Source organism: Penicillium argentinense (genome assembly GCF_028826775.1).
Source record: "Penicillium argentinense strain IBT 30761 chromosome Unknown utg000005l_segment0_segment0, whole genome shotgun sequence".
NCBI lineage: Eukaryota > Fungi > Ascomycota > Eurotiomycetes > Eurotiales > Aspergillaceae > Penicillium > Penicillium argentinense.
In genome coordinates this window covers 3,342,142-3,366,838 of record NW_026622664.1, presented here as the reverse complement: position 1 = coordinate 3,366,838, position 24,697 = coordinate 3,342,142, and the positions used below count along the sequence as shown (strand labels likewise).

At 51.3% G+C, this 24,697-nt stretch overlaps 13 protein-coding genes across 13 annotated transcripts; 7 read left to right on the top strand and 6 right to left on the bottom strand.

Annotated features, from left to right (window-relative positions):
* Positions 1-470: 470 nt before the first annotated feature.
* Positions 471-2,735, bottom strand: N7532_006048 (uncharacterized protein; the record flags this gene model as incomplete). Its single annotated transcript, XM_056618542.1, has 1 exon — positions 471-2,735. The coding sequence occupies one exon, from the start codon at positions 2,733-2,735 to the stop codon at positions 471-473; it is 2,265 nt and encodes a 754-aa protein (XP_056474701.1).
* A 1,846-nt stretch (positions 2,736-4,581) lies between these two features.
* On the top strand, positions 4,582-5,852 carry N7532_006047 (uncharacterized protein; the record flags this gene model as incomplete). Its single annotated transcript, XM_056618541.1, has 4 exons — positions 4,582-4,914; positions 4,969-5,043; positions 5,098-5,284; positions 5,518-5,852. 4 exons carry the CDS (start codon positions 4,582-4,584, stop codon positions 5,850-5,852), a joined length of 930 nt encoding a protein of 309 aa, XP_056474700.1.
* Positions 5,853-6,613: 761 nt separating this feature from the next.
* Positions 6,614-7,069, bottom strand: N7532_006046 (uncharacterized protein; the record flags this gene model as incomplete). The annotated part of the gene is made up of 1 exon (XM_056618540.1): positions 6,614-7,069. The coding sequence occupies one exon, from the start codon at positions 7,067-7,069 to the stop codon at positions 6,614-6,616; it is 456 nt and encodes a 151-aa protein (XP_056474699.1).
* Positions 7,070-7,842: 773 nt separating this feature from the next.
* Positions 7,843-8,929, top strand: N7532_006045 (uncharacterized protein; the record flags this gene model as incomplete). Its single annotated transcript, XM_056618539.1, has 2 exons — positions 7,843-8,543; positions 8,584-8,929. 2 exons carry the CDS (start codon positions 7,843-7,845, stop codon positions 8,927-8,929), a joined length of 1,047 nt encoding a protein of 348 aa, XP_056474698.1.
* Positions 8,930-9,506: 577 nt separating this feature from the next.
* N7532_006044 (uncharacterized protein) lies at positions 9,507-9,736 on the top strand (the record flags this gene model as incomplete). The annotated part of the gene is made up of 2 exons (XM_056618538.1): positions 9,507-9,586; positions 9,613-9,736. 2 exons carry the CDS (start codon positions 9,507-9,509, stop codon positions 9,734-9,736), a joined length of 204 nt encoding a protein of 67 aa, XP_056474697.1.
* An 88-nt stretch (positions 9,737-9,824) lies between these two features.
* Positions 9,825-10,516, top strand: N7532_006043 (dynein light chain Tctex-type family protein; the record flags this gene model as incomplete). Its single annotated transcript, XM_056618537.1, has 4 exons — positions 9,825-9,854; positions 9,952-9,990; positions 10,049-10,123; positions 10,232-10,516. 4 exons carry the CDS (start codon positions 9,825-9,827, stop codon positions 10,514-10,516), a joined length of 429 nt encoding a protein of 142 aa, XP_056474696.1.
* A 279-nt stretch (positions 10,517-10,795) lies between these two features.
* N7532_006042 (uncharacterized protein) lies at positions 10,796-12,729 on the bottom strand (the record flags this gene model as incomplete). The annotated part of the gene is made up of 3 exons (XM_056618536.1): positions 10,796-10,824; positions 11,403-11,830; positions 12,293-12,729. 3 exons carry the CDS (start codon positions 12,727-12,729, stop codon positions 10,796-10,798), a joined length of 894 nt encoding a protein of 297 aa, XP_056474695.1.
* A 659-nt stretch (positions 12,730-13,388) lies between these two features.
* On the bottom strand, positions 13,389-14,787 carry N7532_006041 (WD40 repeat domain-containing protein; the record flags this gene model as incomplete). The annotated part of the gene is made up of 3 exons (XM_056618535.1): positions 13,389-14,583; positions 14,664-14,685; positions 14,766-14,787. 3 exons carry the CDS (start codon positions 14,785-14,787, stop codon positions 13,389-13,391), a joined length of 1,239 nt encoding a protein of 412 aa, XP_056474694.1.
* A 929-nt stretch (positions 14,788-15,716) lies between these two features.
* N7532_006040 (uncharacterized protein) lies at positions 15,717-16,760 on the top strand (the record flags this gene model as incomplete). Its single annotated transcript, XM_056618534.1, has 1 exon — positions 15,717-16,760. One exon carries the CDS (start codon positions 15,717-15,719, stop codon positions 16,758-16,760), a length of 1,044 nt encoding a protein of 347 aa, XP_056474693.1.
* Positions 16,761-17,438: 678 nt separating this feature from the next.
* Positions 17,439-17,905, bottom strand: N7532_006039 (uncharacterized protein; the record flags this gene model as incomplete). The annotated part of the gene is made up of 2 exons (XM_056618533.1): positions 17,439-17,630; positions 17,843-17,905. The coding sequence occupies 2 exons, from the start codon at positions 17,903-17,905 to the stop codon at positions 17,439-17,441; spliced, it is 255 nt and encodes an 84-aa protein (XP_056474692.1).
* A 2,067-nt stretch (positions 17,906-19,972) lies between these two features.
* N7532_006038 (SUR7/PalI family protein) lies at positions 19,973-21,096 on the bottom strand (the record flags this gene model as incomplete). The annotated part of the gene is made up of 2 exons (XM_056618532.1): positions 19,973-20,592; positions 20,652-21,096. 2 exons carry the CDS (start codon positions 21,094-21,096, stop codon positions 19,973-19,975), a joined length of 1,065 nt encoding a protein of 354 aa, XP_056474691.1.
* A 648-nt stretch (positions 21,097-21,744) lies between these two features.
* On the top strand, positions 21,745-23,240 carry N7532_006037 (uncharacterized protein; the record flags this gene model as incomplete). Its single annotated transcript, XM_056618531.1, has 3 exons — positions 21,745-22,306; positions 22,361-22,966; positions 23,023-23,240. 3 exons carry the CDS (start codon positions 21,745-21,747, stop codon positions 23,238-23,240), a joined length of 1,386 nt encoding a protein of 461 aa, XP_056474690.1.
* A 338-nt stretch (positions 23,241-23,578) lies between these two features.
* N7532_006036 (peptide alpha-N-acetyltransferase complex A subunit ARD1) lies at positions 23,579-24,446 on the top strand (the record flags this gene model as incomplete). The annotated part of the gene is made up of 2 exons (XM_056618530.1): positions 23,579-23,951; positions 24,043-24,446. The coding sequence occupies 2 exons, from the start codon at positions 23,579-23,581 to the stop codon at positions 24,444-24,446; spliced, it is 777 nt and encodes a 258-aa protein (XP_056474689.1).
* Between the last annotated feature and the right edge of the window lie 251 nt (positions 24,447-24,697).

Below are 24,697 nucleotides of genomic sequence, written 5' to 3'. Positions count from 1 at the left end.
TAACCCAATACGCAGAGTTCTTGAATTAGGCGGAAGTACTCAAAAGAAAGGCTTGACCATGAGCGATCTCGCAAGTGTGCTCCACCATGCCTCGGCTTTCCCTTTGTATTTGAAGGGAACCTCCTTTTATCACCGCGTTGCGAGTGGTCCAGTTGGTTCTCCTCTAAGGCGACACCATATAGATGATCATATGATGCTACAAACGAACACGGTCATGTGACGGCGCAAGTGAGAGAACACCTGTGCACGAACCACTGCCTGCACGTACATCTGCCCCCCACCTCGCGAACTCTTCCTCTTCCTCTTCACCTCCCCATACAAATGTAGGGGTGCACACGAATAATCACTTTACGAATATTCGTACGAATACCGTAAAATTTTACGAATACGAATAAGCATCGTCGCTTATATAATATCCGTACGAATAAAATGTGTCTTATTCGTAAATTATTCGTAAAAATCACGTGTGATTAATATTCCTCAGAGAGATATATATCTCGTAACAACATCAACCGCCGCATAGTCTCCGCGCTCAAGGTGTTTCTCCTGACACCCAGTAAATCTCGTCCCTTGTTGAATAGTCTCTCCACCGACACTGATGATGCAGGAATGGCCAGATAGTCTCGTGCAGCAGTAGCTAGCTGTGGGTATTCGTTCCTCTGTGCTCTCCACCACGATAAAAGCCAATTCTTGTCCTGTGAAATCGACTCATTTATCGTGACGACGTCATCCTCAAAGTACCGGTCAATGTCAGATGAATGTTTCTTCTTAGGTTGCAGCTTCTGAAGTAAACGGGCCTCTATGCTCTTCTTCAGGCTCGGCTGCTCCTTAGAGGGCTTTGCCGACGAGTCGACTGCCAATGGATATTGATCATGCAGTAGTTCTTTGATGTGCGTGACAACTTGGGGTGCTGTGAGCTTGCCTAGATCTCTGTCTAGCAAGAGCGTTTTAAATCGCGGATCAAGCACTAGGGCGACATAATAGGCGTCTTGTCCATCCATCAGGTTGTAGTATTTTTGGAACTTTTTCAAGCCCGCAGCAGCAGCAGCAGAAATCTCCAGGTGCAGATCCGAGAATTCTCCCTCCCTAGACGCAGCATCATGCAACAGATCGTGCAGTTCATAGTAAATGGGGATGGCTAAGGTAATTTGCGGTTGACGCTTGGAAACAGTGAGGGTGAACTCCTCAAACCTGGCTAAGAAGCCCTCAATTTGTTGGAGACGATCCCAATCCTCAGCACTGAAGGGTGGAAAATCTAACTGATGGTGGATCCATTTCTTGATTTGCTGCTTCGCGTTCAGGGCGTCTCGGAGCATTCGGTGTGTCGAATTCCACCGTGTATCCACGTCGTACTCGATGAACTTGTCCTTGAGCCCATTGCTCTGGCAGATGATCTTCCACTGCTGCTTCCGCTGCGGGGTTCTTGCAATCCAAAGCGCCATAATCCGAAGGCGAGCCAACGGTGATTGCGGGCCAATCTCTTTGTTTTCCTGCATGAGATCACAAGCTGCATTCGCCGACGCGTGGTCCCCTGCTTGCAACATGACGAGTATATCGCTGACAATCAGATTGAGCACATGCGCAGTGCAGCGAATATAACTATCCACTCCTTGAAATCGTAGGGCTCTTGCAGCACTCACGGCTCCGTACATGGCTTGAAATTTCTCGGTGAGATTGAGATATAATTCCGATAGCAAGCGCTCATTGCTTGTGGCATTGTCTGCTGTGATCGCGAGGAGCTTGTGTTCGATTCGAAGTTCTGTGAGAAGCGTCTGAAGAATTTCTGCCATGTTCTCTCCGCTATGAATGCCGTGGAGTTCCGTAAATTCAAGAACCCGCTCTCGGTACTGAAAATCCACTGTCAACCAGTGGCCAACAACCCCGAACATGGCTTTTGAATTCTTGCTCGTCCAAGCGTCTAGCGAAAGAGAGATCGTTTGGCACGTCTGCTCTAGCTCTTCAATCAACTGCTCCCGACAATTGTCGAAATCACGATCGATTCGACGAGCCATTGTCATGCGAGATGCGAAAGGGAGTGAAACACCCAAGTCCTGGAAGATCTGTTGGAAGGGGGGCGATTCTATGGCGTCAAATGCCATGTCGTCTATAACCACCCACCGAACCAGGTTTTGCTCCAGGACCTTTGCTCTCTGCTCCTCAGTCCGCTTCTGGAAGAAGCTGCTAACTGACGGCTGTTTTATGCTGCTTCTGTCGTCCTCCGAACTGTTTTCAGGGCCACTTAGGATAATACCATGTTTAGAGAGATGGAACATCATATTGGATGTTGATGTTGCCCTTGTAGAATCTGTCGTTTTCCAATTGCATCTCTTGCAGCGCACCTCCCGGTCGTTGATTGGGCCCTTTCCCCTTTTTGGCCACCACATCCTTCCCGGTAGCGGGGAACAGTCGAAATGTGCCCAGAGAGCTTGATTCTGCATCTTTCTTCGAGAAAGGCCAGATTCATTGGAGATACTGACCACGTCAGGCAACGCCTCCGCAGTCAGTTCATTTTGGGAGCAGATCGCCACGAGTGGACTTCGAGCCCGGCTTAATTGGCTTGCAGAGTCATCAGGAGTAATCGGTTCAACGCTACTGCGTGCCCTTTTCGAAGGAGGGATCTCAATAATGCGGTCTTCTGGTGGAGCCTCCTCGTCGATGCCATCATTGAGCGCACAGTAATTGATTCGCTGAGACCTGTATGGCCGTTTGCGCTGTGACTCCGTGGACTCGTCCATTCGTAGCGCGAGAAATTTGTCCTGATAGTTGACTGATAGGAAAGAAGTGCGTAGAAAACGAAATTATGGTCGTGTATCTGCAGTGTAAACAATCACGCGACGCGTTGAGCATCGTTAGATGGGCGGTGGGTCTCTATTACAGTATGGGTAAGTTAGTCTTGGCGGAAATTACGAATAATTACGAATCGAATACGAATAAAGTCACGAAAATAGCCAGTCGAATACGAATAATGAGTTGAGGAAAATTGACGAATACGAATAACCAAAATCCTTATTCGTGTGCACCCCTATACAAATGTGCTTCGGCCTTCCCGCGGAGGCTTCTGGCACACGGGGGTGTACGAAGAGACGGCGGTCAATGAACGTCCTGTGGCCGAAGATGTTCCACCTGTCGGAGCTGCCATCGACCTCTCAGGGCCCGAGAAGCCCTCATCTCTCTCAGAAATCCCCTGCTGCTCTCCTAGCCATTCCAATCCCGAGATTCATTACTGCTCTCCCCTCTCCCAGGTCTCGCTAGCCTTGGAGACCCAGCTCGGCCTCCGGCACGTATGGTATACGAAGAGACTCCGGTCAATGAACGTCTCCTTGGCTGTGTCCGGATAAGCGCTCAGCCCTCTCTATGGGGTCGAGATTACCTGGTGCATTGGGGATGCTACTCAGTGACTCGGAGAGCCTCTGGCGTACGGTGGTATACAAAGAGACTTCGGTCAGTGAACGTCAGCTTAACCGTGCCCGAATGTGCGTTGTGAGACTCTAGAGCCCTGAGATACCCTGGAGCATGAGAGACTTTGGTCCGCGAGGAACCGGTGACCTCTATGAAGAGATTCCGATAGGCTCGGGAAGAGGAGGAAAGAACGACGACCACCGACAACCACGACCACGACCGACGACGGCGACCACGGCCACGAAAGAGAAGAAAGCCTAGATGACGAACACCTGATGAGGGCGGAAGTGAACGCTTCAATTGCGGGCATGGAAACCAGCACTACTTAATTATTTGAATTGATGCCTTGCGAGCCTTTTTCGCATTGCTTTGCACGAGGCCTGCCCCAACTCTGTTTACAGAGCCCCTCATCTCGAACAGTTGTCGCGGCATTGCACAGCGCTGGTCGATAACACCAACAATGGTTGGAACATTATTTGGAACCTTATTGTGGGCCACCGTGCTTGCACATAATCACTACATGGTGTCGTTCTGGCTTACACTACCTCCGCCTAGGAACCCTTTTTTCTTCATCACTTGGTCGGCTTGTCCGGTCATGTGGAGAGGAATCTCCGAATCAATTTTGTGGTGACATCTAGTAGGAATTTGAGGTTGGGGTGAGCTTAGAAGAGGTCTTTTTTACTAGGATATACTCGAGTACAATATCCGTGGGAATCTGCGACGGGCGATCTCCTGACCACACACAAATTCACCCTTTTGGCCCATCCTTGCCCGCTCCAGCACCAAACCAGTTCGCTTTTTCGTGTCCGCATGAAACCAACTTTGGAAACAGCAAATGATCTGGAGCAATGGTGGGAGTTGGCGGACACAGCAAAGGCTGCATCACTGTAGGAATCGTCTGCACCAACACTAATTCCCCGCAGACGAGACCAAGCCAACCTGTGAACGCTGTCACAAAGGTGGATTCCAGTGCTCCGGCTATATTCAACATCGACATTTTGTCAACATGTCAACCCAGTTCGAAAAGAAGGGCTGCGAGAAAATGGCTGTCTCGAATCCGATGCCCACTGCCATGGCTAGCGATTTTTCGGCCCAGTCGCCAGTCAAGCTCTCCTGGACGCCTTTATATTCGGCTCCATCACTGGACGAGCAAAGCATATTGCCTCTCACCTAGTCGATTATATGTTCTCTTGGTACCAGGATTCTAGGTCACCCCACAACTGGCTCAAAACCCTGCTCGAAACGAACGAAGAAGATGGGGTGTTGTCATTTTCGTCCATCCAGGCATTTTCCATGATCTACTTTCCTAAGATGCAGCGCCAGTGGAGTCTGGTACCGAAAGGAGCTGTATTTTATACTCGAGCCTTACGGGCGTTGCCCTCGCAGCTAGAGGATCCTGTTGCGGCGCTGAGTGATGATGTTCTCCTTGCCATCATCTGCATGGGAATGTACGAAGTGGTCATGTTTGATCAGCCGACCGGATGGCTACTTCATTATAAGGGACTGGCTCGACTGGTTTGTCCTTCAATATCGTCACTTGCATCAACTGTTTTCTAACTGTTTACACAGGCTGCAATTAGGGGACCTCGGCGCCACCAGTCCGGGTCGGGTTTTGCCATGCTTCCCACCATGAGATACTGCATCGTAAGAGCCATGTCTAAGTTCCTTTTATTGAGATGTGTACTAATTTCCAGTCAGACTGCCGGCTACCTCGTCGAGCGCAAACGCTGCTTCCTCGGAAACTCCGAGTGGAAAGCAATCTCCTGGATGAAAGTCGGACTCGATTCCAAAACACCTTTAGACAAACTCCACGACATCTTCTGTGATGTCCCCGGCTTTCTCGAAGACCGCGATCGTCTCGACAGTTGGATGCCGAACACTCCGGGTAAAGAAGAATTCAGGGCAGAATATTGCCGCCGGGATTTCTATTATACAAATGGCGCTGGGAATGGGAAAAAGACTACCCAGCTTCCACCTACAGAGTCCCACCCCATTTTCGTGATCGCGAAGGGTTATCATCAATCCCTCCAAGTCCTTTCCAATCTATACTCTGATTCTACGATCCCTTCCGAGCCACCGAACTCATGACTTACAACGCCCTACGATTAATCCTGACAGTGCTACTCGAGCTTGCGGGTTTGAAAATGGCCGTTTCAACATCAACACCTTCCAACGACCCTCTCCTCCCGATGGAAGGCACCCGCTACGACGTTGTGATCGAGATCTGTCGGATGGTGGACTTTCACGCCCACTGTCTTCGACGAAACAACGGGACATTCCTGCTGATCTTCACGCTGAATGCGGCGTATATCCATCTGGATGGAGACCAAGATGGAGCTAGGCCATGGTTGGAAAGGCCATGTCCGTTCTTGCGGACACGCATGGGTTTGAGCTTGGGCGGCGGGAGAATCTACCTCGTCAGTCGATTGCGGTGGGTCTTCTTCGTATATTGAGAGGTTGTGAATTCATCAGAGGTATTCTATATCTCTATCGAAATATGTTAATCAGTGTGTAAATTACAGAGAATTGCAACACACAAAGCGGCTTCGAACCTGCAATAACGACCGCTTTCGCCCCTCAACTGCAGCCCAGCTTTGACATCCTTCTGCTAGGCGGGACTTCAGCTTCGACTATTCCCCATGTTCCTCCCACATCGCGATGTGGACGCTTCGATACCTCCCGAAGGCATGCATTATCTCATTGTAGGGCGGGTGGACATCTCTTATGTTTAAGATGGATTGGTGAATATCGCTGGCGAATCCCTTCGGGTGGGTGACTTATAAAGGGCCCATCAAGTCTGTCGCCCGAATCGTTGCGCCAGCGACAAATATCCGCACTGGCAATCAAGCTAAATCCATCAATATCGATAGATAAATGACATATGACTCAAGTGTTTCAGTGAAACATCGCTTAGGCCGGCTATAAAAAGAATAGTGGTTGGGGCCGGGGTCATGTTGCTGATAGGACCGGCACGGGCCGTTGCCCGGGGAAGTTCACTTTTGCTGCTCCATGTACTTCTCACAGAAGTCTTGAGGGCTACGTAAATGTAAACATGGAAATGCAGTCTAATGACGATAGTGGAGACGATAGTAAATCTATCTGCTCTCTAGAGAGCTCTTGAAGTGCAGCCTCAGGCAGGTGTCGCAGAGGCCCAGCTGCAGCATTTTCCATAGCTTCGGCTTTGTCAGTCCTTTGTCGTTCAAACATGAGCTGATTATTTGTACTTACGAGGTACAAAGTATCCACTTTCTTCCATCTGTGATGGGTGTTGCGCTAGTTCGTGTGTACTTGGAGGAGACGCCTGACTAACGGGTGACACGGGTGGCATCCCGATACCCCATGGCTGCTGTTGCTCTGCATAATACTGCTGCGCATACCCAACCTGGGGGCCCTTTAACGGCATCTTTCCGTACGGGGATTGCTCTCCATATTTCGGAGACCCGTAACTGGACGGAGGCGACCACTGCTGCGGCTGCTGCAAACAAGCCGGTTGAACGGAATATTCGCCAGCCTCACCCGGCGTTCCGTGGCGCTCAGACAAGACTGATTGGGGCTCCACGGAGTCCTGCGAATTTTTTCTATGCGGTGATGGCGGCGATGTCTGTTGCATAGCCCGCATACTCCTCGTATGGCGTTGGTTGTGTTGACTCGGTGTTGCTGCGCCAGCCATTATGAAGAATTCGTCAAAACGATAAACAAGAATGATTGAAGAAGAAAAAGCTTTCGCAGCTCCAAAAGCCGCATTTGTACCCCCAACCCCCGCCCTAAATTGATTTAATGTCTTGCGTCATCTACAACCACATTACCCGATTGGGTTCGTCTGCATCTCTACTACCCGATTTGGTCTAATCCGCGGCGAAATGGCCCCCACCCCAGGGTACTGGCTGGCTCCAGCACTGGCCCCCGTCTGCAGCCCGATTTCCATACCGCTTCTGTTTTAGACCTTCAATTGGTTCGCGCAAACGGCTCAATCTGGGCAAGCGTGATGGGATCTCTAAGCTTAAATGCAACTGGACCTGCTTTCGCTCATCATTCGCTCGTGCAGTCATTCCAACACCATCATTGGCTCGCAAAATCAGTCCAATATGGGCACCGAGGGGTATTGGGTTCCCCACGTATATAAAAAGTGAAGGGTTGGGGCTTCTGGCCAACTCACTCAGCCGCATTGTGCCCTGCATCTATTTCTGTCGAACTTTGCCAGCATATATTGACTGTCGTGGCTTACCTTGTCCTGTTTGCGTAACTGCGGTGCATGCACGGACTGAGACCAAGCTTTCGGGGCTCTTAGCTTGGTATTTCTTGGTATCCGAATAAGCGGAAGAGGTCATGGGCGTTCTACACACTTGGGGGCTTTCTCGGTATTTTGTGTATAAAAGCAGTGGTCCAGTCGATAGCAGAACTTGGAGTTGACAAGGTCTCAGCATTCTTTAATCACTCTCAAATATGCACTTTTCTACGGCCGCAGTTGCCTCTCTGGCAATTTCCTTACCCGTTCTTGCCCTCCCCAGAGCCTCATCCTCGAGCAGTCTTCAAAACGCTGCCGATGCAGTGCCAGGAGAAACCTCTCTCTTCGTCACTTACCCAGGCAAGGAGACGCCACTCGCCCAAGAATACCTACGAGCCAACCCAGCAACAGGCTCAGGCCCCGCCGGAGACGACGACCTTCTATTCCAAAACCTTCTGGCCGCCGAATGGGTCATCTACTCCTTCTACCAGCTCGGCGTAGAGTCCTTCACGAAAGAGAACTTCACAAAACTCGGCTGGCCAAACACGACTTACGAGCGAATCGTCGAGATCCGCGACAACGAAGCCGGACACGTCCGCATCTTCCAAGATCAAATCACTAACAACTCCGTGAAGCCCGCTCCATGCAAGTACCAGTTCGAGGTCGGTACCAACCCGGAATACTGGCTCCTGCTACAGACCTACCTCGAAGCCTCAAGCATGGCCTTCCTAACCGGCCTCGCCCTCCAAGCCGACGTGAACACCTCCAAGGCCGCCCTCATGGCAATCGGCCAGACGGAATCGCGGCACAACACTTGGTCGCTCATCGACGTCTGGAACGTGAGCCCCTTCGCCGGGCCCTCGGACACAACATACCCCTACCCAAACCAGATCCTGGATCTGACGAACAACTTCATCGTGTCGGGCAGCTGTCCCAGTGTGAACCCGGTCTACCCCTAGTCCGCGTCAGAACCTGCCCCAGCTGGAGTTCTACAAGAATGGGACTACGGCGAGTCCTGGCTCGGATATTCAGCTTGCCTATCAAGATCCGAAGCATGTGCCCTCGTTCGAGGATGACAAGCAATACTGGGTTGTCTTCTACCACGGTGTTCAGAAGGTTAGCCTTCCTTTTGACCCCCACAATATGCGGGTTAAGATTCCGGCTCAGTTTGATGTGAATGTTGGCATCATCATGCTCAATATTGCAGATGAGGAGGATGCGCCGACACGAGATAGTGTTGTTGCTGGTCCCTTGATTCTGTTGGAGCAGCCTGTCGCCTACAACAAAGTCATTTCTGCGGTCTAAGGTCGCTCAAACTGTGCATTCCCAGATTGTCCTCTGCTCGTTAATTAAGAGCGGTTTTTCTCGCTTCTCATATCATCCCAGATTTCTTTTTTGTGTCAAGTTTTCGTCAATTGAATTCAATAGATATTGCGTCCAACAAATGATAATTTGCATCTTATAACTCGAGCACGATTTCTCTAGTAGTGATATTGCAGGCAGTGCCAGCTCTGAATATCATACTTGAGTCAATACATATGTGAAGTGCTAGGATGGATTGATATGACTCGTGACCTTAGCTCAAAATTGCTACAATTCGGCATTACCTTGAGCGCCGCTTTCTCCCGTTGATAATTCGAAAGTATATATTCAAATCGGTGCGACCAATCCAACGCATTCCTTAAGACGCACTCACTCCAAGCTTCCAAATTTGTACGCAGAAGGGGTTCCGTAAATATTTAGCTACTAAGCAAAACGAGACCAGAGCACACAAAACAGGTAAACGCTTCTGCAATACCCAATCTACACTCCACGCAGCAATCAATGCTTATCTAAGCCCCACGCTAAGGCGGAGCCAACCAGCGGGCGCAGCGCCCACGCGATGATGCCACCAAAACAATCCCGCCGCAACATTCGCCAATTCTCTCCAGAACGCCCTTTTCCCCTAATTTCCCACTCCCGGTAAGTATTCTTCCAAACATTCCAAGCTCAGATGGTACCGCGCAATCCCAGCCAGCCAACGATCCCAGCGGTGCCACGACCACCGTCATGCATGAGGCGACGCGCTCTTCAACGGGACACAGCGGGGAACGCAAAGGCAATGGACTGTGATGTTGCCTCGAGCTTAATTCGGCAATCGTCCCTGCTGACTCGTATTCGTCCAGCGATCTAGCTTATTCGTCTCTGCTATATCTACACAATGGCTGTCGAGGGCACCACTCCTGCGTCGGTATGTCTACACCGCAATCTGCAGCCGGACAACGAAGTCGAGGATATCAGGCAGCTGTGCCAAGAGAGAGAAGATATCGCTAAATTCGCATCTCAAGCCCGTTCCGATTCCGGAGCTCACCAAGATCACCACCGAGGTATGTCCGCAACTCGCCTCCGTCCAATCGCCAGAAACCAGACTCACAAGACCGGAAGGCCTGCGACGCCGCGCTCAAGGATACCGCCGAGTACCAGCATGAGAAGGTTAGCGAGTGGAACTCGTCTATCATCGTATGTCTTCCATATCCACAATTACGCATGACAATGGGACAAGGCTGTGCTTGTCAAAGCCCGTGCTCATGCACAAGCCATCCGAACATAACACTAACCCACGGCAAGAACACCGTCCTGAAAGCCCTCATTACCGCCACAGCCCCCTCCGATACCAAGACTCCCGCCCCCTACCGCTTCACCGTGAACAGCACCATCGTGCAACAGGGACTTATCGATAAGACCGCCGCGGCGGACGGTACACAGATCAACGCCGGCAAGCGCGGGATGCACTCGGCCTCGGGCGCCTTCTGGGATGTCAACCGCGACGGCATGTGGACGTTCAAGTACCCCGGTGCCGAAGAGCGGGGACTGGATGTTGTGGTCAGCGTTACCTGGTTCGCCATGCACTAAGTGCGTAGGGTAGGAGGTGCAATTGTCCTTGTTATTTATGAGGTATACCCTTGAAGTGGAGACAAGATGACTGGGGATGCGGAGGTCATACAGCTACAAATTATTGTTATTTTATGTTTTTATTTGAGACATTGTTATGGATATGGATTTTTCTATTGCCTTCTTTTCGTGTACTAGTTTCGAGATCTGCTTTGTTAGATTTCAGAAGTGTTTGGTAGCGATGCGCTGTCTTAAATGTATGCCTATGCAATTGTGGAGACTGGCTTCATTATCCTTTGTTTACTTTGTAAAATGAGGACCCGAATTCCCTGTTCCGGTTAGTTTTGCCCTTTGGCACCCCGGCGTACTTAGCCTTCCTCGATTGCTCAACCGCATCTCTCACTCCTCTATCCGTCCCTTATACTCGTCGCTACACCCCATTATTTCGCTCGGTACACAGCACAGCGTCGTCCAGCGGTTCAGCCTAGTACCTCCACGTATCTTCGAGAAGGTCAACTGATACTGTCGAAATAGTCATCGCCTTGTATGTCGGAAACAATGAGATGCTCTTTAAAGCCAAATTACATGGTAAGTTAAAGAAAGTGACCGTTTGCCCCTACCGCGTGATACATTTCCTTGCAAACCTAGCTATGAGGCAACCTAGGACTAGTAATCTGTCAACAATTCGCTTCTGCTTCTCCTAGTTGCTTTACTGTAGAGTCTGGCACTTTCCCTGGGGGTCCGTCCAGGGCCAAGTTGGTACACATGGCTCAACAGTAGGTCATTTTTTTTGGCGCTAACGTATCCCAATGGATAAACCACTAGAGCGTAAGTCGATCCCCGTCGAAAGCGTTGCGTAGCATGTCCACGTCGAACTTCTGCATATGCATCATGACAGTATACGCACGGTCCCGCTTCTCTATCTCTGGACTGTCTAGCATCCTGTAGAGCTCGTTAGGGACGATCTGCCACGACAGGCCGAACTTGTCCACGAGCCACCCGCACTGCCTCTTGCTCTCATCTCCACCCTCGCCGAGCTTATTCCAGTAGTAGTCGATCTCGCTTTGATCCTTGCAATTGACCATGATGGAGATTGCCGCGGTGAACTTGAAGTTGGGCCCACCATTAAGGCCGACGAACTTCTGATCGTTGAGCTCAAACTCGATGGTCATGAGGCTGCCCGGCTCACGGCCATGGAACTCCTTGCCCGCTTCGGTGTAATAGTGACGCCCAGTGATTTTGGAGTCCTTAAATATAGATGTATAGAACGCGGCGGCTTCTTCGGCCCGGCCGTCGAACCAGAGGCAGGTGGTGAGTTTGCCAACGGACATTAGGCTAGTGGTGGCGTGCTAAAAGCAATATGTGAACAGTATATAGGACGGGGGAAGAATAGCGCCTTATTCCAAATATGCCTTGTAGCTTATTGTTTCTCGAGTAAGATGAAGTGAGCATCAAGGCACTATGGAGTCTGGATGACACGTTCATATTTATACCTTATAGAACTGGTTAGTTGCGGGGTTCACAGGATACGAGAAACACGTGATTTAGTATAACCGAAAATGGAGAGCTGATAGGGGTATGCATCGAGCCGGATCGCCAGATCATCCTAATCCTGATATTATCCTCGTGTATATATGGTCTGGCACAGCAAGGGGCTATCACAAAATCTCTCTTTCCACAGTTCCTAGGTCCACGGTGAGATATACCAGCCACAAAGGTACACGTAACAGCCTCCGATTTGGAATCCCCCTATTTTATGATGCCAAAAGACGTGTTATACACAGACATCCAACCAACCCAACCAATGATCCAATCCCAGCACCGCCAACAAGCCCACGCCAATTCCCTGCTCCTGATCCCGACAACCCCCGTGAAGCCACGGCAAGCACCCCAATAGCCGCAGTCGGCTCACTCCAGTTATCAATAGCCACCTGGCCGGAGTTATACCGTAAGCGCCAACTGCGATCTTTCCATTCGATCTCCTCTCGGCCCCACATCCGAGCGATGAGGCCAACTCCCGCCATGCCGGTCCCGATGAGACCCCCAGTACCCGCTGAGCGGAGAAGAATAGGCGTATTAAGAGATCGGCGCTTCAAAAGGAATGTAGCACCGCTGTTTAGCAAGCCGATCGCAATGCCAAGTTGGAACCCACGGCTAAGAACATGGGTGGCGAGAATCGTTCGTGCCAAAGGTTGGTCTTCCGCATACCCGGCCGTAGGGTAAAAGTATGACATTATTGTGTTCTAGGAGATTGGGTAGCTGGACACTTTCGTGTTCTGATTAGACTTGCGGGGTTAAGGCGACTTTATAATCTGGGGAATCCTTGGCGGCGAATTCCACGACTAACCGCATCAGATCACGCCACGGCCTCAATAGGCAAGCACCTTAGGTTCGAGACGTCAGCGCTCACTTGGTGTGTGCTGACCGGTGCTTAGCGGCCATTCCCAAGGGAACAATTAGTCCCAAGATGCTACTGGCCGACGTCTCACCGCCCGAAGTTCACGAGTGGGAAGGTGGCCATTCCTAGCCTCCAAAGCGGTCATTTTCGGCGTCAGTTTCACAGGTCCTCAGATTCTAGTTGTAAAGCGCGGGATCCAGTTTGCTACGTCTTGAGACTCAGGCCAATTTCATCGGTGACGATCACTACATGGGTCACATTGAGTAAATTGATGTAATTCCATCTGTTGAATCGGACCCTTCCAAGGCCAGTCCCAACCCTAAGGGGGTATCTTCAGTCGGCGAAAAAATGTCAGAATAAAAAGTGTCCCAAGTTGGATGAACGAAAACGCCAAGAAAGCCAAAGCCACCACCGCGCCATGCTATGCAATGCGCCGAGGAAATTCTGAAAAAACGCCATCCATGTATCAAAGCCAAAGGAAAGCTGAATCAGCGCCTAACGAGGCTCGGAGTAGTCGTTCAGGGCAACGCACAGGGCGCCGCGATGATGACCATTGTACTGTCTGATGATGTTGCCGGAGCTCAATTCCCACAGACGAGCGTAGTGATCAGTCGAGACAGTAACCAAGTAAGCCGAATCAGCGGAGAAAGCACAGTCCCAGACCCAGCGCTGGTGGTTGGCCAGCGTCGTTTCGAGGAACAGGGTGTTCTGAGCGGGGTCCATAGGCGGGCCATCAGGAGTAGCAGTGAAAGTCTGCTGGGGTGGTTCTTGGCGTGAAGCATTGTCGGTGATGCGAAGGAGGTCTCGGTCCATGGTGAGGTCGCTGAAGATGCGCATCATTTCACGGTTCTGGTTGGCGGCCTCATTCGCTTCGCTATTGTCCTTGCCATTTTTCTGGTCGGTCTCTTTCTGGGCTTGGAGTTCGTTCCACTCCTTGATGGCTACCTTGGCGGGAGCATAGTCGGAATCGAGGTTCCAGACCTTCGCAGTGTGGTCGGCAGCGCACGTAGCCAGATGTTTTACGTCGGGGGACAGAAGAACGCGAGTCAGGTAGTTCTTGTGCGCCTGGAAAGTGCAGACCGGGATGATGCGAGTAGCCTCGTCAGTTTGAACCATACGCCAGATGTAGACATGACCCTGTGATTTCGAGTTAGCGAATGTACATTTGCGGAGCAGGGCACTTGGAGAACGCACGGCCTTGTTTCCAGCAGAGAGCAGAGAGCCATCGCTAGCCACACTGACGCTGAGAACGGCTGTATCCTCAGCGGGAATAAGCTGGTGAGTGCAGACGCTTTCTCCGAGATCCCAGACGCGAACCATGCCACCCCAGTCGCCGCTGATGAGTTCACCCTGGTTGGGGTGGATCACAACATCGGTGACAGCGGCATGGTGATTGTAGTTGCGCTGCAGACTACCAGTGCGAGTATCCCAGACCTTGACAGTTCCGTCCTCGGAGCTCGTGACCATCCACTTGCCCTCGCAATGGAATGCGAGACCGGTAACATTGTTGGTGTGACCCTCAAAGGTCATCACAGGGTTGGGGTTGGTGGACTTGATGTCATAGAGCTTGATGTTGGGATTTCCAGCGACTGCGAGAAAGCGTTTGTCGGGAGTGATGCAAAGGCGGTTGACTTGCGAGTCAGGGTGCTGAATGGTCCGCGAACAGATGCCGGACAGCGCTTCCCAGAACCTGGTATTGAGTGGTTGGTATTCGACATGGACATAGCAATTGAATTGAGCCGCTGAGAGCTTCTGAGATCCCAAACTTACCTGATCGTGTGATCATGCCCGGCTAAGAGAAACAATTAGCTTCAGTTCCAGCTCGGGAAGAATGCGGGGAGGGGAGCTTGTCGATAAACGCGGCCCACTTACCAGTGCAAAGGATAACACTCATTTTCTCGATAGAATGGAAGTAAATATCAGGGTTGATGTCCTTGGAAAAGGATGTTGCTCTGGGTTCAGGAGCAAGCGTGCTTGCGAGAGCCGATTTTTGCAGAGCAAAGGGTTGGTTGACGAGCTTCGTGAAGTGAGAGGACTCGCCCTGACCCGGCCAGGTTTCTGCCACGATGGTCACGTGGTAATAAGGCGGTGTGGTCAGGTCCAGCTGGGCCTTGGGAAGATAGGAGGCGGTGAATTGATAAGAGAAGATAAGGGGCGGTGGGAAACCTTCAGGCAAGTATTGCTGGCAGAAAAGAGATGATCTACTCTATACACATTTGCACTCCCCATTCACTGGATCTCGCACAGGACATGTCCATTTGCACTCTTCCCAGACCAGAGTCTACTGTAGAACAGATATAGCATCCTCCCAGGCAAGTTCGGCAAGTACCAGCCATAAACCTCTCGTGGAAATGGTTCGAGCTACGATGATTCTTAGGGCAGTAAACAAATGAGATCGCAACTCCAATAAAGCTGGACAGGAACAGAAGCGCATACTGGCTGTAAACTCGGCGCCAACCTCCCATTTTACATTCACTACCGTTGTAGACTTGGAGTCGGTGTCCCACCTCCCGTTTCTCATTAACTACTGCTGCGGACTCAGCGCTCACCTCCCAATTCACATTCACTGCTGCAGCAGACCTGCCGCCCACTTTCCTCTCATTCACTATTGTCGAAGACAGGCGCATAAACTCGAATCGAAGAATCCTCTTGTTTTTCCCTTTCCCACGTCTTTAATCCGTCCCTTGCTGTCCCATATCCCACCGTCTCAACTCCAGTCTTTCGCAGTCTCGAATCCAGCGCATCCAGCCTCGACACCCCACCAAATCTCTACAGTCCCGTCTCATCTAATTTACTTTTATTCCCAAGCTCAAGCTTCGAGCAATGGCCGCTCCCAGCTTCCCACTCTCCAATTTGGCCGGCATGGCCATGTATGTCCTGCCCGAGTCCGAGGATATCCTCGCCGACTGGGATCCTGCTGATCTAGTTTCGGCCTCTGCCACCTTCTTCTCGTCCTTCGCTGTTGTTGGGTTCGCGAACACCCTACCCCATCCATCTCCTACGGCCACCCCACCTCCTCCACTTGTTACGACCAATCAATCTCCTCGACCTGCTGCGAGCCCCCGAGCCGGTCGAAACCCTACGAGCCCCCGAGCCACTCAATCTCCCACGACTACCTTCGACCCAGAGCCCATTCACAATGGCTCGACTCCAATCATCAAAAACCCAGTCAACCAGAGCTCAGTTATCGACCTGACTGGTGACAGCGACGACTCCGACAAGGCTAACACCCCCGAGACAGCCGCCAAGGGTGATGAAGCCCTGAAGAAGTTCCACCAAGGTTTGAAGAGGAAGAATTTTGACTGGCTGAAAGACCCCAAGAACACTGTGCCTGCGACCAAGAAGGCAAAAGTCTCTCAGACTCCCGTAAAAGGCAGCGTGGCTCCAATGCCGAAGAAGAAGTCAACCAAGGGTCTTGTGGCCCCAATGCCAGGGGCAAAGTCGACTAAGAATAAGGGAAGTGATGAGAAGGAGTTTCGCCCTCTGTCTTGGTATGAAGAGTGGCAGTTGGGCATGACCCAGACTCGCGTTCGTGGATCCCTCGGGGGCATCTTTGCCCTGAAAGAGCCCGAGGGGCCAATTGTCACTGAGCTGGAGACATATAATCCAGCTAACGAGATCCTTGCGAATTTGCTTGAGACGGAGGGCAGCACCACCCAAGAGAACCTTCACCAGAAGAAAGGTAACAAGAAAAACACCACAAAGAAATCTGCTGAGGATGTTTATCATCCTACTGATGATGACCTGGCGCGTATGGTGGAGGAAGAGCTCGCGGCTGGGGCTGAAGAGCCCTATAACCCTAGTAATGATGAGCTTGCTAAGATGATGGAAGAAGAGCTTGAGGCTCAGACTGAGGACTCGGAGTAAGAGTGAGTAGCCCATCAGCTTATTTTAGTTATTTTCATCTGAATGAAACCTTGATTCTCTTTTTTATTCTTATTTTTGAAAGGCTTGTAGTGTCTCCTTCAACGTTTATCAGCTGATCGCGTAGGTGACAGGGTAGATGACCAGGTAGCTAACCAGATAAATGACCGATTAATGAACCTGGCAGTAAGAATAGTGAAGGTTTAGGTTATCAAGAATATAGTCGATGTGGCACCTGGCATCGAAATTGGCACCTTGTTTGGCCAATACTCTAGTGCCGCATTCTCTGAGCCAAGCCATGACAGGGGTGTGGTCTGAGACAAAGGGGGTGTGGAGGTATCAATCTCTCTATTCGAAAGAAAGACTACAAGGTTATAAAAATTAATGAAATAGCATCGAGGGCTCGTTCAAGTAAGAGTAATTATAAATAAGTTAAAATATGCCATCTACTCTTCCTCAAACCCCTCGGCTTCAACCGCAAGCTCCTCTTCCATCATCCGTGCGAGCTCGTCGTGGAACTTTTGAAATGTCCACGGGTGTCACTTTCCGCTGTGAGGTGAACGCGGGGAAGTAGGACATGGACGCTGTTGATTCGTGTGTCGCACCTTTAGCTCCTGACTGGCTCTGAAAGATATACAGAGAGCATTAGCGAGGTAGAATGCGGTTCAAAAAAAGGGAATCTCATATTCGAACAGTTGCGTTTGCTTCTCCAAAGTATTGAGAATTATGCGATGAAGGGGATCCTCGATCGGGTGCACTTCTTTTAGCCAGACCCTGGTTGTACAGCTCCTCGTCTCCAGCCGCAAGCTCCTCCCCCATCATGCGAGCGAGCTCGTCGTCGCTGGGGTTATAAGTTTTCTTACCAGTTTTCTTCTGATTAGTGCCAGTATTATCCTCTTCTCAAGAAAGCGCACAGGAAACTCATTGGCTGGGTTATAAGTCTCCAGCTCAGTGATAATCAGTCCGTCAGTCTCTTTCAGGGCAAAGATGTTGTCACGGGCCGTCCTTCGTACATTGACTCTGGAGTTCCACGGGGTCAGGGGTAATCTCTCGTACCAAAGATGTATGTATACAGGGTTACGAACCCTTTCTTGCTTAGAAGGAGCACGAAGATGGATATCGCACATCGCTAGGTCGTACAAAGACATGGCGATTAGTTCGACTACAATACCAGACTATAGATTTTGTTAGTACAAACGAGAACGTAGATTCATTGATCCTGATTCAACCTATCGTAGTACGAACGTCACACGCGCACCCAAGTGATCCTCGAACAAGTGCGGCCCAGGACCACTGATTACACTATGGTCTATAACCCGAAACCTTCTTTCTACCTACTGCCAGGTTCATTTCTCAGTCATCTATCTAGTTAGCTACCTGGTCATCTACCCAGTCACCTACGCTATCAGCTGGTAGATGTTGAAGGAGAGACTACAAGCCTTTCAAGAATAAATAGATAGAGAGTTCATTCAAATAAGAATAACTAAAAGTAAGCTAGTTAATATAAGTTGTTTACTCTTCCTCAGACTACTCAGTCTCAGCTGCAACTTCCTCATCCAACATGGAAGCCAGGTCATCATTGGAGGGATTGTAAGCCTCTTCAACTCCAGCATCCAGTTCTTCTTCCATCATGTTTGTGATATCATCATCAGATGAATTGTATAGCTTGCGCGCCCCCTACCGTGTTCTCCTTGCCGGGGTCGTCCTCAGTCTTGGGCAGGCGTGCAAGAGTCTCATTAGTTGGATTATAGGTCTACACCTCGGTGGTAATAGGCCCGTCGGTTTCTTTTCGGGCAAAGATGCCCCCGAGAGGTCCACGAAAGCCAGTCTGGGTCATGCCCAGCTGCCACTCTTCATACCAAGAAAGAGGGCGGAACCCCTCCTTACCATCCTTGCCCTTCTTCCTGTTTGAATTTGCCTCCAGCATTGGGCCACAAGGCTCTTGGCCGACTTGGTCTTCAGTATCAGAGCTAGAAGGATGAAAAGGATGAGGCGGATGAGAGAAAAAATGGGAGAATAGTACTTATAGTAGAGTCTAGCAGCCGTCCATGGGTGGTAGGCCCTAGCTAGCAAGAAGTAGCCAGCTCTTGGTTTTAGGCCCTTCTGGGCTGGTCCCTGTTCGAACGTAAGCTTTGAATGCTTCAATGCAACTGTTCAGCAGTGACGAGACAGGCGGATGTGAACACAGTGGAAGATGGTGGTGGTTGATGAATCTATCTAGCTTGGACAGCGTAGATATAGGTGCACAAAGGCGACAAATTAGCTGACTGATCTTAACATCAGGCTTTGGATACGGGCCAGATCAACAAAGCGTCGGTCGATGGCACGAAGGCCAGATTGTGGACAACCTTGCCAAGTTGCTCAATCCGCTTCAGTCCCCAACATCGGTACGTAACCGGCGAGTTTCCAGTGTTCGCTCAAAGGCGAGGAAGAATCCATGGTGTAACACGGTCGAAACGAGGAGGGGTGGCGGTGGGCGGGCTGGGAAAGTAGAGTTTTGAGAATGCGATCGAGGAAATATTTAATAATTAAGATCGAGGATCGCGATCAAGGTCGAGGTCGAGTTCGTGACTCAACAGAGCAAGCGAGTAACTAAGAAAGCCAACGAAAATCGCCAGATCAGTTAGTACGAGCAAGCCCCGTCCTCATAACCTGTAAGAACGTAAAAGGTTAGAGCTCATAAACGAGTGTATTGACTATCCGAGGCTCTAGGAGGAAGAAGAATTAAGACAAGTGATTGTATCCATACGTTTCAACCATAAATTTGCGACTTGGATCGTGCATATGCAGCCTTACAGGATAAACTTCTGTAGCTAAGAACGCCACAATTTCCAATCCAGCCCAAGGCTGGAGCTAGTCAACGCCATTGCAGCTGGTCTAGCTGAAAGGAGCAGGTACGGGGGTTCGTGTTTCATTCAAACAAACAATATGGTTTATCTATGTTCATGACTATCCACAAAATCTAAGGGGCCACAATGATGGTGGTATCAGCCGGTAGATACCAATGGAAAGCGGAAAATCAAAATCGAACATCGAAAAATAAAGACGCTGGTCGATCGTTGAAATCGTGATACAAAAACTAAGAAACCAGAATTCGCAGTCGAAATATGGCCTACATATGACCAGATGATGTTTGTCCAGAATTTGAGTCCAGTAACCAGATCCGACAGACGCAGATCGATCATTAGAAGGTGCAGCTGGAGGCACTTGCATACTTAGTCCGTGGTCACAGCATGGGGCTCGACATGCTGACGCTCGCGCTCGGCGGGGGTTTGTCGTCCACTCGAGTGACCCGAAGTCTTCTCCATCTCCCGCCAATCAATTCCCTGCGCCTTGAGCTGCTTGCGTGCCTTGTGGCCGCCACAGCAGGACGCACAGCAGGAGCTGAACTGGACGATAAAGGCAATCAAGCTGAAGCCGGACGCGACCCACATGAATGCGAGCATCTGGGTGCCAACGTGAGCGTGGATGTTCAGGCTCGGATCGGCATTGGTGAAGACGTTCGCGAAGATCTCGAACATGACGGTTGCGACAGCAGACGCGACGATAGTGATTAGAGCAGTGATGAAAGTCAGGAAAAGGAATGGCAAAGAGCGCAAGCAGACGAAGGTGCGCCGACGGTGTGGGGGCTGACCGGCAAGGCTGATATTGCCGTCGGTGGCTGCGGCGGAAGCCCAGAGCTTGATGGTCTGCGGAGGCCGTGACGAGACGGCGAGTGGGCTGAGGAAAATCATGACAAAGTTGAGCACAGCAGCCGCGATGAAGAGGCCGAACATCCAGTGGGACGCGATTCGGGCCAAATTGAGGGGTTCCTCAATGTCGCTGGGAAGGGCGACTGCGTTGTATTAGTTGGGCCGTTGCAAGGGCCACGAAAATAGGGTAGGAAAAACGTACTACTGGCGCCGGCAAGCAGTTCGTTCAGAATAATCTTGACCGGGTTGAATGCGTACAGCGACTGGGGCTTGGAGCAGCTGGTGATGCCGTTGTTGTTGTAGCCCTCACAGAAGCCCCACAGGCCGACCTGGTAAAAGTCGTGCAGGCCAATTGACCGGGCGATGGAGTTGATTAGGACAGCATTTGGCACCGACAGTGGGATGATGTCGGCCAAGTCGAGATAAAGGAAATACGTGCTCCGCAGAACAGGCTTGTCGGAGAGGTTGCCGATGCAGACGAGTACCAGGAAGATCCAGGCGAGCAGGTACAGCAGAGACCGCATGATGCGATGCCATTGAACCGTCGCGGCGCGCCGGCGGGCGATGGGCCGCTCCTGAGAGCGATGGAAAAAGGGCATCTTCTTGCGGTCAGAGCCAACGCCATTGGTGTCTGCCCCGTCGGTCATAACGATGGACGGGGAAGCGATCGCAGGTGAGGTGCAATGGCAGGAATCCGGGCGTAGAGGAGGCAATCCACGTCAACGTCTGGACTTTTATTTTCTCCTAATCAGATCAGGGCTGGAGCGGCGTGGATCGTCAGTGGCGCCCGCTAGCTTCAACCCTAGTGGCGGCGATCATGAAGGACGGAAATAACAAGGAGGGCACTGAGATGGAGAACAGCAAAAAAAAAAAAACAGGAAACAGAGAGCGCGTGGTGGGAAAGACGTGATCGAGGAGCCGTGGAGGGAGGAGGAGATGTCAGGTGGAGCGGGTAGATTGGGTGACATTAAAGTCGTCGCGACTCAATTCTTAGCATCCGGCAGTCTCTCACCTCCTGCAATCCTGCCTAGATCCTTGCCCCAGCCCACACCAGCCCAGGCCCTCCACTCGGGTGTGATTTCACCTCTCGGCGCAAGAGGGTCTGTCTGCTGGCTATAATTGGATTATCGACCAGGCAACAGTGGCGACAAACGTCACCCACTTGGTTAGCGCTGCTGGGTCGAGTGGAGAAAAGCTCTCCTATGGTGGATGCGCTGTTGGTACTAATCGAAGGCTGAAACTGGGCTTCCGAGTCGCTCTGCAGTTCTCACTCCCATCCATCACTGACCTGCACCATGCGGTGGTCTCTACTTGCGCTGGCCGTCGGCGCCCTGGCCAAAGACAACGACGAGACTACCACCGACACCATCACCAGCGCCTCCAGCACCATCACAGGGTCTTCCGCGTCGCTGAACTGGTCCGATGCCTCGACCATCACCAACGGTAGCGTCTATGTCCCATCCGGGACCTACCTGACCTACACCTCAGTCGTCACCCTGGGCAATGGCGACCACTCGACGGTCGTTTCCTCGTCGCTCAGCGGCAATGCGACAACGACCGGCAACCAGACCATCCTCACCACCTCGTCCAACTCTCTGACCGTGCTGGTCGGCAGCGGCGGCACCACCACCATCAGCAACAACAGCATGAATGCGACGGCGACACATGCCTCGACCTCGTCGACTCCCACGCAGACAAATACCACGCCTTGCAACGGCTACAGTGAATTCTGCATGCGCAATTATTCCAACATCACCAATGTCGCCGCCCACAACAGTCCGTTCGTGGTCCCGGGCAACGCCGCCTCCAACCAGGCCCTCGGTGTAACCGACCAGCTCAATGACGGCATTCGCATGCGTAAGTGTCCAACCCCGCGCTTTCCCCATGTCGATTATTGTTAACAACTTGCAGTCCAATTCCAGACCCACAATAAGAGCGGCGAGATCCATCTCTGCCACACCAGCTGCGACATTCTCGACGCCGGCACTTTGGAAGCCTACTTGACAAAGGTCTACCAATGGATGTTGAAGAATCCCTACAATGTCGTGACCTTCATGATGGGCAACGGCGACTACCTCCCACCATCGGCATTCGTGGACCCGATCGAGAAGTCTGGCCTGAAATCCCTCATTTACACTCCGACGAAGGTCCCAATGACGCTCGACGACTGGCCCACACTGTCCGAAATGATTCTGCACAACCAGCGCGCCGTATTCTTCATGGATTATCAAGCCAATGAAACTGCCGTCCCCTGGATCATGGATGAGTTCTCACAGATGTGGGAAACGCCGTTCTCGCCGACGAACCCTGCATTCCCCTGCACGGCACAGCGGCCCCCGGGACTGAGCCGGAAGGATGCGCTGAACCGCATGTACATGGCGAATCACAATCTTAACCTGCAGCTGAACTTTGGCTCGCTCAGCTTGTTGATTCCCAACACGGCGGACATGGTGGAAACGAACAGTGCCGATGTCAATACATCCGGCAGCCTGGGTAAGATGGCGGCGAACTGTACCGGTAAGTCTTCTCCTTCCAATTTTATTTCACAAAGTGAGATGCTAACATCAGACAAGCGAAATGGGACCGCCCGCCCAACTTTCTCCTCGTCGACTACTACAACTACGGCAAGCCGAACGGCTCCGTCTTCGAGGTCGCCGCCGAGATGAACAACGTCACTTGGAACGGCAAGTGCTGCGGTTCCAAGTCGGCCGCCGCACACATGTCTGTCGCGAGTGTCTCTACCATGGCCCTCGTGGCCGCAGGTGTACAGTTTGTCCTGTCGGTCTTCTAATTGACGACTTACGATACGCGTTTTGAAATATTTTAGATCTTGAAGTGACTCAGGCTCACAATTTTGGGTTGTATATACCGTAATACTAGACACGGACATTTGCATGCCTGATACATCTCGTCAAAATTTACTGCCAATAACCACATCTCCAATTACGTATACTTAAAAATCGCTGAGGTATGACATCGACGCTGCTGCTATACCCACAGCTACCCACATCACATGACCCCACCTCCAACCGCAAATCCGCAACAACCACCCACCACTAAACTCATCACCTCTAACCGCCACATTTCCTCCGCTCCAAAACCCGGGACCACCCCAATTGGACCGTCAAAATGGTCGACATCGTCCCCCTCTCGTCCTACCCCTCCTACATCGACCTCCTCCCCTCAATCCAAACCTGCAACATAACCAACCTCCCCGAAAACTACTTCCTAAAATACTACCTGTACCACGCGCTCACATGGCCGCAACTGAGCTTCGTCGCCGTCGTCCGACCAAAGAACGGCTACAAGTCCTCCACTGCGCCGGGCGGTGGCGGCATCGCCGGTGATGTCTCAGGCCAGTATCCCAAGGTGGTGGGGTATGTGCTTGCGAAGATGGAGGAGGAGCCGACGGACGGCGTGCAGCATGGTCACATTACCTCACTGAGTGTTATGCGTACGCATAGACGGTTGGGTATTGCGGAGAGGTTGATGCGGATGAGTCGTGAGTTTTTCCCTTTCACATGTTCAGGCTTTTTGCGGGACTCGATTTCCAATGAGCGAAAAGAGAATGTCATACTGTAACGACTCGAAAGCTAATTACCAAGAACGCGCAATGGCCGAGTCCCACCGCGCCCACTACGTCTCCCTGCACGTCCGCGTCTCCAACACCGCCGCGCTCCGCCTGTACCGCGACACACTGGGTTTCGAAGTCGAGAAGGTCGAGAGCAAGTACTATGCCGACGGCGAAGATGCGTACGCCATGCACCTGAAGCTCCAGGATCAGTGGATGGATTGGAAAGCGGTTGAGAAGCGGGACCGCGAGGAGAAGAACAAGAATAAGAAGGATGGCGAGGATGATGAGAATGCCGATGAGGGCGATGAGGTTGGCGAGCTTGGGAAGAAGGAGGAGAGTGGGGAGAAGATGGTTAAGGTTAAAATGGGTCGTGGTCTTGGTGTGGGTGATTTGGTTGAAAAGAATGAGGCTGCGCAGTCATAACCTTCTCCTTCTCTAAATTCTTTCTGGGATATCTTGGATGGGGTATGAACAATCCTTCGGAATGGCTCTGATGAGGATTCTTACCAGAGTGGAGGAAATACAATTGTGTAGGTAGTGCTTTTCATGCCTATCTATGCAGCATATACATGATGCAATGCAATTCTTGGCAATGAATCGTAACGTCGTTGATGCTATTCCACCAAAACCAAGTGACGCCCCATTAACAACCTGACGAGAGAAAAGAGTAAAAA